At 41.6% G+C, this 14319-nt stretch overlaps 1 protein-coding gene across 1 annotated transcript in view; it reads right to left on the bottom strand.

Annotated features, from left to right (window-relative positions):
- meis1b (Meis homeobox 1 b) overlaps nucleotides 1–14319 on the bottom strand; it is a 77452-nt gene that overhangs the window by 53949 nt on the left and 9184 nt on the right. Inside the window, exon 7 of the mRNA XM_040000994.1 lies at nucleotides 8357–8468. Within this exon, the coding sequence (XP_039856928.1) occupies nucleotides 8357–8468 (112 nt within the window). The remainder of the gene's footprint in view (nucleotides 1–8356; nucleotides 8469–14319) is intronic.

The raw sequence follows: 14319 nt of genomic DNA, 5'->3' as shown, positions 1-14319 counted from the left end.
CTCTGTGAACCACGATTAAGAACCGAGGCATGCTCTTGCTCCTAAGAGCTTGTTGGTGTGCGTTTGGTCTTGAATCTGCTGTGTTTGTGGGTCTCTGTATGATTTAATGCAATTTTGATCTGAACTGAAAACCGAAAACTGCAAGGAATGCACAACGTAAAGAAATTTTGTCACCATTTAGATTCACTAGTTTCCCCTACACATGCACAGAAACACACAGACACACGTGCATGAGCGTGCTTTAACTTTTTCCCCATTCATTTGCATGACAAGTGCATTGCCACATTTCCACCGGTTTAGGTTTGCAAATCAAACATGAAAGGGGATATATACACACATTTTCTATATATAGACAGATAGCGAGAGAAAAGAAAGAAAGATATCAATTTAACCAAAGTGGCATCTTTTTTAAGGAACAGTGATACTACAATTGTGCAAATTATGGTGCTTTGCAAAAAGTAAACCGAAAAGGAGTTCTCAATTGACACTTTTCAAACAAAATCTTGGATTTATGGGTGCTGATTCAAAACGATTTAAGTCTGAAAACTTGAGGCATGTGTGAAAAATCTCTCTCTTATATGAATTTAATTTCCTACCCACAGAAAAATATTCCAGTCTTCCTCTTTTATATATTTAACTTTTCTTATCATAATCTCCCCACCCTGACACACAAGAGACACATACAAGGCAAAGAGGGGTGAGTAAATAGTATCTTTTAGCAAATACCAGTAATTAGATATAAGCATTTGGCATTCACGCCAGTCACAAATTAAAGAAGAGCCTTTCCTGTAAACAGACAGTGAGAATGTGTCTACATCATTAGTGTGCCACAATTATAACATGGGAGCTAAAGATACATTTCCCTCCCGCTTGCACTCCCTCTGTGGAACAAATGAAGTAGAACCCTTTTCTCTCTTGAAACGACAGCAAACTACATGATCTGACCTAAGTGCATTTGTCTGTGAAATGAGAGCGATAAAATGGAACACAGGCAACTTTAAAATAAATAAAAGCAACGCATTAAGTGAGCACTTTTTGTCTCATGTCATTTTAAAGACTTAAGCAGAACACATCCTGAACTAGCACAAAGACTGAGTGAAGGCACATAACAGCCAATGGAGTGAAGGGAAAGAGAAGCTAGTTGGTGTGCATGCAAGTGCACTTATGCACTTATGAATATGTATTTCATGTAAATTGTGAAAGACATGTTGTGATGGTCTCTAGACTTTGCATTTCTTTGGTCATGCAAACATGGTCATATGTAACCAACAGACAGGCTGAGATTCAGACAAAGAGAAATGTTTCTTCTCTTCTGTTTCTTTAAGTTAAGTCTCCATTAAATAAGACAGAAGCAGTGGTAGAGAAAAAATCAGTATGTACAAATATGAAACCAACACTCAGCAACACACAGCACACAATTCCCAGAGTCAAGGAGTCAAAAAGGTTCTGACATCTTATCAGAAAAGGTTTTATAACAATTACTTTATTACACACGAGACACATTTGTGCCAATAAAACAAAGATAGCGAAGCTGACTGACAAAGTAGACGATCGTTTCACGTGTGAAACGATGCAGAGGGGAGGAGACGACTTTGTTTACCTATACCTCAGACCCTTGCTTCCTCACAAACTCAGCGGCTGTGTGACACCAGCCCTAATCCTAAAAGCAAACTGGCCTCTCACTGTGGGAACCTGATACAATTTCCTCTTTTTGAGGGGGGGAAAACTCCGGCCACTCTGAGTTTTCTTATTGCCTATGAGGCAATAAAAAGCCATCAAGGGCTATCATTTTCTGCAAGGCGAGTCATAACATGTTGGCCGACGCATCAGCCACTGAGATATAGCGAGGCTGTAAAGATCTCTGTGAATCCGAGAGAGGAAGGTTGTGATTGAACACCAAGAGGCCAAACATCTCTTTTCCCAGGTAACCACAGATAATAATGTTTATAATGCAGTAATCCAGTTTAGACTGAATAAACATAGCGACCAGCAACACTCAGTTGTTGAAGGATGTTTCCCCAAGGTGTTCTGTGATGCAATTACCCTTTATATAAGTCTTTCATGCATTAATTTTATTAAACAGAAACTTTAAGCTCATGTAACCCTGTAGATATGAAACTCTTTTTGACGCGTTAGCACATGCTTGCACACTTTCCTTTAACCCCCTAAGGGACAAAGACAAGCTTAAGGTGGCACGGCCAAAACTTTTTCACCTCTGGACTGACTGAAGATTTTATTTGCTAGCAGTGGCATATTTTCCTCAATAGACTCCCAAACAGCACTCTGCATCATTTAACACACTAATCAGGGGTAACTGTTCTGCCCCTCTTTTTCACACAACAAAGCATCGAGATGGTTTCCCAGCATTCACCCTGAGAATCTCTCCCTTCCTCCTCATCGCACTCTCTCGTTTTGCTCCGTTTCTGTTCCTCGCTGTCTTTTTCTTCCACTTTCATCTTCTCCTCTTTTCCCTGTGTTCACGCTCTGAAGATATCAAAGACTGAATCCTGTTTGTGTCTGCCAGCTACTGTACTTACACACCTCCAGTAATACGGACTACAGTCTAATCAAGGGAGCCACAAACCTTTTATCTACCCACAGAGCCTCACATTTAAACAGATTACCGGTAAAGCTGGACACCAGTAAGACAATTACCGGACCTAGGATCTTCCTCGATAACGTCTAGACAATGTCTAGACAATATATGCATTCACAAAATGAAATACAGTTTTTTTTTAAGGTATGTCTATAAGTTCTTTAATATTGTTATGAAGAATCTACAAATTTTGCATGAATGAATAAAATCACTGACTATTAAAGTTTTCACTGTGGGCCTGTGTTGTAAATACACTGTAACTGCCTTCCAGGACTTATTTATTAAAGTGCATCTGATTCCCTCAGTTATTAGTCTTTAGCTCATTATTGCAACAAAAAATTGAAAAGGAAAGTGCATTTATGAACTCCTGGAAGAGAAAAGAAATTCGGGGAGGGGATTATTTCACACAGACACACAGAGTTCTCTCTTCCAGTCTACTGGACAATCGGACCAATTAATCAGTGACTCTGAGGGCACCACGTGAAGCTGAATGATTGGACGAGGAGAGCAGGCTGCTGATTGCCTGGCACCTCTGTCTATGTCCCTGTTTGCCCACCCCAGGACTGAAGACTGCCCAATGAGACAACAGAAAGCAGCAGCTCCTGTGTGGCCTGACCTTGTTGGAGGGCACAGAGATTGGAGAGTGAATAAATGGATAAATGAATGGATCACAACAACAGGAATATTCCACATTGATCAATGGGAATTTGCGGCCACTGGAGGTTATACGCAGTGATTAACAGCGAATGCAAGGATGATCTATTCATTCAAATACATATCAAACCAGCGAAGTTGACTATCCAAATGTTTTTAGAGCCACATCCTCAAGAAGTGGTAGGCCAAATGCCACATCCTTCACCAGGCTAATCCCAGCTGGGACTGGGCAAATGTTGCCTTCGTCAGTACTCGCAGTCTTCACAAAGATGACATCTATCGAATCATAATGTACAATAAGCATACAGGAATTTTAAAGTGAAAACTAGAAACATTAGTTTAAACATCAGCGTGTGCAAAATAGATGAACTGGTTTATTGGACTATGAAAACATTTTAGACTTGGTTTTACAGACTTTCGGTTGGTAACACAGAATAATATGAGCATAAATTAAATTATTCCAAATATACAAGCCAATTTAAAAAAAAAAAAAAAGAGCTAGGCATCACACAACATGCCTAAATCTCAGACTACTACTCAGACACATAAAATGCATGCAGACACCAACACATAGCCTTACAGGGAGCTATTTGTCTTGGCGCGGCACACTGTACTCTTTACAAACGGTCTGGGTAATTGGTGATACATATCTAATATCACCAGTCATCGCCTCACTCCCTGGATGTTTCTGACAAGCAGAGAAGGAAACCCTGTAGCTTTCAAAAACAGAGCAAACACTTTGCTCCGCTCCTCTGCTGAACTCACATACCACATCGCTGCAGCTGCCCAATTCAGTGCCTGAATGTTATTCTGTTTCCTTTGCACGCCAGACCCTCAGGAGAAGCCAAGGGGTGTCCTCACAAATTCACACAGGCAAAGAGGAGTATTTTATACTGGGAGAAAATGAGAAGGCCCGCTCATGTCCATGAGGGACACCCCTCCATCGCAGGCATATATGATCTGCTAGGTTTTCCTCTGCCCTTCGAGCATTATACTTTTCACAGAAAAGCAAGATCCAAGGCTGCAGAAAAGCTTCTCCAGAGGGCTTCTGGGTATTAAACAAAGGAGCCTGTTGGTAGGAACTAGCGAGCAAACAGCTGGGCTAATAGAGCGGGACTAATTAACTACAGGGTCGCTCTCCGACTCTACTTGTCGATGCTTGCTGGATGTTTACAAAGACATCCCAGAGAAAGGGAGGAGAAAAATAAGAGGCTTTCTTCTTTGTCTGCTCTTTAGGGAGAAAGGAGACACCCAGGACTGATTTTAATGACATATGTGAAGCAAATGTGATCCTCCCTCCATTTTTTTTTTTTTTAAACTGCCAATGGAATTTAGTGCTAAAAAATACCATCGGCATTGTGGTCAAAGCACAAACACCATAACTAAGAACGCAGCATGTGAGCATTGTCACCACACGCAAAAATAAGAAAGGGTTGTTTTTTTCACATTGTCACTGTGGCACTGAGAGCACTGCAAAACATCTGCTGGTTTAAGAGTTATTATTAACTAGCTTATTATTAAAAGTACATTATATAATTATCATTTAATTTGCTTTGTGAAAAATATTTTTCCCACAAATGAATTCAACAAGATTCACATGGTGAACACCAACTTTATATAATGCAAATCCCTTCTCATGAGTCTTACACTGTTGAATCTGGGAACGAGTACACTTCCGGATAGAGAGAAATTTTTATACCAGTGGCCAGTGAACCCTTAAGAAAAGAGGAAAGAGTGAAGCATGTGTTTGTCACAGGAATAGCCTCAGAAAAAAAGAGAGAGAGGAGATGAGAGTTCACTAGTTAAAGGCCCTCAAACAGACAGCATCGCTCTTTTGCTCCACTATAGGTGGAGGATTAAGAAGAGATGAACGTGGGGTAGACGATAAGAAGACCAGATACAAGGAATTATACAAAGATTGAGTGCTAAAGGAGGTATAGAAAGTGTGAGGACATGGACTGATGTACTTGAAAGAACTGGAGTAGAGGAGGTGAGTTGAAGGATAGATGAAATGAAAATGGAGGGAATGAGCAAAGAAGAGAAAGATGGCCATTAGCTGTGCAGCTCTACAGGCAGTGGGGAAGAAAGAGACATGAGAGAGAAAGGTCAGTGAGAAAGCAATCTGTAAAAGGTAGAAAGGAGGAAAGGTAAAGGAAAGGGATCAGAAATAACAGAGAAACAAAGAAGTGATCAAAGAGAAAAGGAAGAAAAAAGGTTAAAGAAAAGTGCAAAAGGAAGAGGAAATAAAGTGAAAATTGAGAAATGGAGCAGGTTGAATAAATGAGTGTAAAAATCTGAAAAATTGTATTATTCACGGAGAAAGAAATAGCAACAGAAGAAAAGATAAGCAAAAAGCATGGCAAAATGTACAACACAGAGGGAAAACAGAGCTGTGAAAAATGTAAGAGGGAATGATGGGGAAGAATTAGAGCGCAAAAGGAACAAAGAGAGGTGAGAGAACGGGAAAGAAGAAGGATAAACAAAGGTGGTGTTTTAGAGCGAGTGGGAGGCAAGGAAGAAAAAAGAGGGAGGAGAGAGAGAAAAACACAAGGATACACAAGGAGGGAGAGAGAAACCGACTGACAGTAAAATGAAAGAGAGACAGGAGAGTAGGTGGGAGACAAGGGAAAACTGGAGAAGAGAGGGAGGATGTTGAGATGAAAGAGAGAGGGGGGGTGAAGCTGTTGGGGAGAGAGAGTGAGTAAAGTGCCAAACAGATAAATAACCAGCTTACTGGGATTACCAAGTGACTGACACAGAATTTGCCAGAGCCAATATGACGTGGCACTGATAGCTCTTAACCCATATAAACCTGAAACTGGTCCAAGATGTCCTCCAGTATTTACTGTTGTCACTGCATTCTAATGCTCACCACTCTGTGTGTGCTACATACATGTGGACTTACATATACGGGCACATAGCAGGAGAGTTGTCAGCTTTGAAAAGACATTATTAGAGCTGGTTAAACGTTACCTGGATAAAAAATACAAATTAAGTAAAAATGCACAACATGTCCAAATGAATGCGGACATGTTATCGTCCCTACGAGTTCTCCAACTAAACAGTAGAACTTGATTGTGCCTCGAATCTCAAACAATTGATTATAAGTATTCCTGAAAGGACATATAGGAGTGCTTTCACTTCAAACAAGCAAAAACAAGACTGACAAGTTGTAACAAGGAAAAAAAACAACAACAACTAAACACGTTAAAAAGGCTGGCACAGTCATACTTAGCTATTGTGGAATCTTATATGTATTTATTCACATGGATGTGCGACATCACTCTGCTTTAAAAACTATATATCATAATAGCACTTTGCACCATCAACCTCTGGAGTTTTTGTCTGCGGGAAGAAGTTTCCATTCTTGAAATGCCAATGGGCTAAAACTAGAATCACATGCTGTAACAGCCTCCACTTTTTCCAAGAGCCTCTCCACCAAACCTTGATGGAGTTTTATACAGTTTGATGTGTCTTATTGCACCTCCTGGTTAAATAGAATAAATAAAACGCTAGCAATCATGTTTGACGGCCTCATACACATATACATGCATGATGTTTAGCTGCCATCGTGCAACACTTGGACGAATCAAAGCACATCATTCATTCTGCTGAAGCACATACACATTCTCACACACACAAAACACCCTGCATTATACTCTGTAATTACTTTAATAACAAACAAAAATCTGCAACAGCCTGGAAAAGGAGTTGGGGAAACAGATATGAAGAGATAGAGGGTGATGCGAGAGAGTCGGAAGAGGTGGGCAGACATAAGGAGTGGGTCTATAATTGGAAAGATGTGAAAAATGAAGTGTCAGTTTGGTCAATAGAGGGCAAAGGTCACAGAAGCAGGAGCCCAAACTCTGCACAGAGCACACTCATTAGAGCGACCAATCAGATCTCGCCTGGTTGCCCCAGACCATTACTCATCACAGGCAGAGGAGTGCACACACATTTCCACAATATCTCTTCGTCTTCCCCCGTTTTACTGTAATTTCACTCTTATTTTATCAATTTGGTCTCCTCCTCCATATTATTTCAATTTTGTCTCAACTCGTGTCTGACCTCTCAGTCCTGAGCATAACTGAAGAGGGAGAGTCAAGCGCATACATATACAAGACAGAAAATGTGCCCGAATTAAAAAAAATAATAAAAAAAGGAGAGACAACAAGACCAAGTGTGAGACAGACTGAGACAAAGAGAGACAGAGTATGTGTGTGTGTGTGTGTGTTGACTATATAAATGGCTGCTCGTTGGAGTGGAAGGCATGGCGGCGCTCTCTGCTCCCACCCAGGCTCTGCCTCCTGGCACTGGCAACCCTGCAAACTGCTCGCCTTGACATCGCCTTCAATAATATATGAAGTTGCTTTTTTGACTACAGTTTGTTTGCAGCGCCTTCCCACCGCCACCATTTTCCCACTGCTGCCTCTCTCTCACAGCCTCTTTAACACACTCAGAGGCACACACATATTTTCTGATTGCATGTAGATATCCAACTCTGGCAGATTTGTCCAGTGGAAGGGAGAGTATGTATTGGAAGTGTATGCACAATAACAATAAAAAAATAGGATTAAATTATGATCAGACTGCATGTTTTACGTGCAGTATTCTTCCAGATTAGTTCAGAATAGAAGCGGCATGAATGCAAAGACTGTTGTAAATGTAAGTAACCTCTAATAAAGGTCTCAAGCTTCACAGCATAAGTTATTTTAACAAGTTATTAATGTGGGGGATTTTACACTCTCTAAACACTTTCAAGTGCATGAATTCCCAAAGAGAGGAGCGTAAAGCAAAAACAAAAAAGTTGCTGCACTCAGGTAAAGACTATCTACCAAAATATGTCTACACTGTTTATGTGTTCCTATGCAAAATGAAAAGTCCCTACTAGATCCCAGAGGAGCTTTCACATACTTGACCGTGACCTCTGACCCCTCTGTGAGTTCTGTTGCAAAAACCAATCCCCTTTCCAAATACTCTGAATCAGCCTCTCTCACTTCGTCCTCACACATAATAAAGTTTTCTCTGACGGATGTCGTATAACATACTCTGCATCTTGGTCAACACATAAACGGTGCCCCTGTCCTCTGTCACATGATCTCTTACCTTGTTCGCTGCTGTTGTCACCGCTGTGCGATGTGTGTCCCCCGCTGGATGGTCCCGGCGTGCCTCCAGAGCGCGTGGACGCCGTGTCATCGTGATCTCTGTTCCAGGACGTCTGAGAAAAAGAGAGACAAAATTGAAAGGTTAATCAGCTAATCGAATACTCAACTTTCACTGATTTAAAATTTCATTATCATCTTTTGAAAGCTCTGGTCTAGATGTAATGTCCATTACATTCAAGACAGCCAGTCAAACTCAAATGAAATCAATCTCTGCCAACTCTCAGCCCAGTCATCCAGTGTGTGTGAGGCCCTGCAACAGTCTTATGGAATAAGGATTATTGGGGCTTGATAAAGAGAAAAGCTCAGACAAATAGAAAGTGAACATGTTGTATTAGTTCCCAGCTTTCTGAGGCATGCAATCTGCGGCTGCCTCCATTTGGCTCAAACCACTAGCAGATGAAAATACAAAACAGCTACAACTTAAGATAGGCTTCAGCAAGCGCCAGGGAGTGATGTCATCCGAGCAGAGTGGAGAAAGAGGGAGAGAGAGAGCGCGAGGTAAATAACTCAAAGTATTGCTACATAAGTATAATTCCTCTCTTTTGTCCAAAAGGGAAAGGGGGGAAAAATGGATGACCAGTCCCACTAATGTTGAATTAAACTTCATCTGAGGCAGCAGAGCCAAGACTGGGACATAATCAAATAAGCTAAAGTTTCCCACAGTTGAGCAAAAAAAAAAAAATAGAAACAAAAGTATTGCATGAAAAACCAAACTAAGGCTGATTTTAAAGAAATGAAAAAGTCTAAGCAACGCAAAAGTATAAAAACGCATTCCTTTTTCTATAAGGGTTTTTTTTAAAATAGATCAACTTGACTGACAGCAGACTAAGATTCATTTTACTCTTACTAGTTTGTGTCATCAAAACACAAGCAGCTGACTAGACAGAGAGACTCAGGAGACAGGGTTTTATTTATATATAGTTATTTGTGCGTGTGTCTTAGGCCAGATGAGTGTCAGCTGCACACTGGATGGTAGAGAGCTAATGGCCCAGAAAGGAGTAAAAACCGAAGACACACACACACACACACAAAATAGTGTCCACAGATGCAGGCAGACAAAAAAATAGAGGAGTCAAGTTTTCTCCCATATATATACAGGTCCGATGCTTACAAACAGACATACACTGTGCATACAGGCTGCAAAGAAAACACAGAAATCTCACTCTGCCCCATACAAAGCTGCTGCGTACTATTGAAACTAAACCAGATGTTACTTCTTATCTCTGAGTGCCTCTGAAAAGCAACATTAGCGCTGAGGACAGGAGAGAAAGAGACTTCAGAATAGAAGGAAATGGAATCTAATGTGTTATCACACACAGTTTGCTATCACAAAAAAACAACGCAACAAACAAAACACACGCAGACAAACACTTATCGAGCCTCCTCTACCGCCCGCATGAGCCTATCTTTGCTCGGTGAAATCAAATGAAGGAGATATCAAGGGGCAATGTGGTGTTTGCATCACGCTTTTAGGGCTTTGCGACGAAATGACTGATAGAAACCCACACGGAGGAAGCAAGGAAGGAGACGAGAGGAGCACACTGGGGAACAACTGGTTTCAATTGGGACACTACAATTGGCTCTGCCGCAGCAAGAGGGTTTCAAGTTGAGTTTAGCTTTATAAAAAGGCAGACACTAATTCATGACTCAGGTTTGTTTTAAACAAAATATAGAAGGAATAGAATAACAAAAAAGAAAAGAAAAGTCAGCAAATTCAACACATTTGGGGTCTGTTAGAGCTCTTTTGATGTTCCTGGGCTATGAAATTATATTCCAGTGCTTACATGGACAATATAATTGTTGTTTTCCAAATTAGGCTTTGAGGCTTTGCAATAAAGAGGGGAGTCACTGCACAAAGGCATGACTAGGATGGCGACTGGTTAGATAAACGCTGATTTTAACAGGGATAAGATACCAAAAAGATCCCTTCTCCACCTCTTACAAATTCTTTTTTGCCGACCGTAGAACATTGAAAAATGAAACACCCGTGCATGACCAAGTTAACTCCAGAGAACATCAGAAGTGAGGTAATCCAGACCACATGCTCAGCGAGCAAAAACTTAACTCCAGCTTTTGCCATTTTTTTTCAAAAGTGAAGCATTTAAAATATGAGCAGAACTTGTTTATTCAGAGCGCAATGAAAAAGAATAGTACAGTACCCCAGGGATGTCGAACAGCAAGTATTAAAAACCCAAGAGCCTCAGCTTGCAAAAAGGATATTTTCCCCCCCCCATGTTCTTTTTTTTGTTAATTCTATAACAAATTCCATTTGAAAATATAATTAGAAAGTGGAGGGGGAAATGGCAAACTACTGCATTAGCTGTAATTGAACAAAAGAGCGCTTTGCCTGCTGGGAGGTGGCCACTGAGGCCCCACGGGAAACGGGGCGGGGCTGAGACAGGACCTGGTGGCATCTCCGCGGGGATGAGGAGTTTATTTATAATCGCAGGCCGCGCTTGGATGGAAAGGGCCTAGCACTGATCTAACACACAATTATTGCACACACGGCTGAAAACACACAACCAACAAACACTCGTAGCAGTGCGCACAGGTCATGCAGTGCATTTGCACACACACCCAGTCACAAGTAAATTTTTTTTGATCACTTGGTTTGTGTGCACACACACACACACACACACACACACACACACACTCACACACACAAAAACACGCTTTTCATTTACCTTATACAAACACATCACATCGCTGCCATACCCACAGCCTCTATTTAACAAAAGCACACACCTTGACCGCAAGACACAGGGAAACAAAACAATGCACACCCTGTGCCAGCAAGACTACGGCACACAATAAAGATCTTCACCTTCAAAATATGGGGTATGTAAATTTTCAAGATGAATAGATGCATAAATAGAAAGCTTGAGGTAGTGGAAAGAAGGAGAAACTTGTCCTTCTGCACACATAGCAGCACGCTTGATTTATTCTGTCCCTTAATGAGCCGCCAAAGTCTCTCACTGCCTCTCCGTTCCCCTCTCTTTAACTCTTCCCTTTACCCGCCGTCTCCTGTGCAGGATGCACATTAATTCAATGCTTAATTGTTTAGTAAATTCAATTTTCCACATTCTATTCTGCCTATCTTTAGGTAAAGTTCTTAAATCTGTGCCGCCAAGCTGTGGGAACCCTGTTTTTGAGCCATGCATACCTTTTTTTTCATTACCATTTTTCTTCCCTACACCACCCTAATTCGCCATGAAAAGATTTTCCTTGCTGGAAATTCTGATTCCACTATGATCGGTGAGGCATTCCAATCCAATGCATTCTCATTGTGCCGCGTCTTAGATGCAAGAGGGGCTTCCCTTTCTGGCTGTGCCAGGCCCCATATCATACAAGCACTCATGCAAGAAATGTTGCCTTGCCAATTCATTTGCAATAATAAAGAAAATGGTTAAGGTTGTTGTGCTTTGCCCCCCCACCTACGCTTCTCCCTTTCTTCACTCTGAAATATCTTTTGTGATGATATGGATATTTACTTTTCACTCTGTGCCAGTGAGCGTGTGGAAATAATCATATGTGCATACTTACAGGCACAGACATAAATATCCAAATAACCCCCCACACATACACTCTTCACTGGTGGTACATCTGAATCAAAGATGACAGTTGAGCTACTCCATCCCCCAGAATTCTTTGGTGCATCTACTCTCTGTGGTAGTTTTCTTTAACACCATTTTTGACCTTTGCAACAGCACTGCTTTCTCAAGTTGAAACCGGCGAGAATGCCATGTGTTGCAGCAGCAAGATGGCATGCAATAACTCCAGACACATTCTGCCACTCAGCTGAATGCTGGTGGGAAAGCTGTAAGTGAAAGGGGCTGAAAGGCCAGCTATTGTAAACTCTTGTTTACTTTGCTTTTCACTGTAACTAGATAAAGCAGGATCTGCCTCTCTGATAACCTGCCAGGCAAGTGCTTGCCCGACTACTTCGGTTTTCTGTGCTCTCTCCACCCCTCTCCTCCCCTTGTTGCAATATTACTGCTTCCAAAATGAAAAGAGGGGCTGATAATGGTATGCGTGTGGAAAAAAAAAAAAGGGGGGGGGGGGTGTAGAGAGAAAAGACCCCTCACTCCCTCCCATTCTGTTCAACACTCCCCCTTCCTCCCTAACTCTTCACAATAGACAAAGAAAGAAGAAATAACCTTATAATTGCTAAAGGGGGTGAGGGAGAAAACTGGATTTGGTCTCTTGAGTAAGTAAAGTATGCTACACTCAATAGCCGTCAGGTACTCTTCAAACGGCTTTTTAAAACCGGTGGGTTAACCTCATAGAGACAACCAAAGATAATTACATGTTTAAGATAATTACCAGAGCTTTCAAAGTCCATTTAGATGACACTCGTGGAAACTGACAAACTGATTTCCCTTCCTCTGTGGCCTCTTCTACTGCAGCTCTTACTATAGACTCCCTGGTTACCCTCTATGAGCTGAAATCCAAACAAAAACATTAGCTCAAGTGCTTTCCCCTCTCCACGCCATCGAACCCCAAACAAAGCAATGGAAAGGTGGGCATTATTAGTTAACGACACGTTTTGCTGTGGTTTCTTCGTTAGCCTAGCCTGACTTGGAGCCACTGCGCTGGGATGTTCTCGGTGGATTCCTTGGAGACGGGTTGTTTGTGATGGTGGCCATTGTCAGAGGCTTGCAGGGGGTTAAGGGGGAGAGGAACTTTCCATTAGCTAAGTACACATGTGTTAAGCCAGGTTATTGTTTACTTAGCCAAAGAAACCACAGCAGGCCTCAGGGACAGACATGGCCGCCCATCATAAGTAACAGCAGACACAAACCAAAAACTTTATTTGTAACTGGGAAATTCTGACTATCATAGTGTGTCTGTGACACAGTGAGGCCGCACTAAGCACTAGTTTTAAAAACAACTCATAAATCAACTTTAACAAAAAAAGGCCATAACACCAAAATAAAAAAAACAAAACATATGCACTTTAGATGTGTGAAAAAAAATTATGAAGGCATGAGAGAGGCTCCTGACATTCTAGTTCTTTGAAGTTACTTCAGTCTTGAGTTGCTCAATCATAATCACCCCTACTTGCTATTCCACCACAATTATAAAGAGGCTAAGAAACACACAAGTCACGTGGTCACCTCTTTGTATCACTTGTTGAATCCCCAACAGCCGCCCTGCATTCACTACCGAATGGAAGAAAAGGGGGAGTTTAGGCAAAGGGGGAGTAGAGGAGAGAAGGGGTGAGTGGGGGTCAAACCTCTCTTCTATTCAACTACAAAAGCTGCTATTACCAACAATCACTACAATGATTCAAAAGTTTGTATTAAGAACAGCAGTGTGCCACTGTAGGAGAGAGAGGGGGATGAAAAAAACAGAGCGAGTGTGTGCGCCTGTTAAGTCGGGTGAAACTCGATCCATACTTCAACGACAAGCGGATAGATTAGCGATAGCGGTGTACTGATTAGGAAAATAGTGGCTGACCCTGGCAGTCATGGTTTCCATTGAGCTAGGAGTGGGGAGGGAGCAGGGGTCACTCTTTGACCGCCAGAGTTACCTAAACCAACACTGCTGGGTCTCACTGACCTGGAAACCCGTACTTGTATGGCATAACAGTGCCAATTGTTGGGAAAAAGATACCGCGATAGCGCTATCAGGAGCAAATTCTTACACAGTGACCACAACACAAAGCTCAAACAAGCCGGGTTTGTTTAGAAAAGATTGTGCAGGTTAGAAGCACAACGGCAACGGGTCCCTAATGTATACTGTAGATGTTATTTCAGATTGCAGCCAATTTCACCTTATTTTCACATTATTTCAACTTCTCAGGAAAAGACTCAGCATTCATAATCAAAGAAAAAGTCAGGCAGTAAATATTTTTAAAAGGAAATTTCAATTATTTCCAGTCCCACTTCAGCCTGCATAGCT

The sequence above is a fragment of the Simochromis diagramma genome, unplaced genomic scaffold (genome assembly GCF_900408965.1).
Source record: "Simochromis diagramma unplaced genomic scaffold, fSimDia1.1 OVJJ01000596.1, whole genome shotgun sequence".
NCBI lineage: Eukaryota > Metazoa > Chordata > Actinopteri > Cichliformes > Cichlidae > Simochromis > Simochromis diagramma.
The sequence above is the reverse complement of the archived record's forward strand: the minus strand, read 5'-3'. Positions and strand labels throughout refer to the sequence as shown.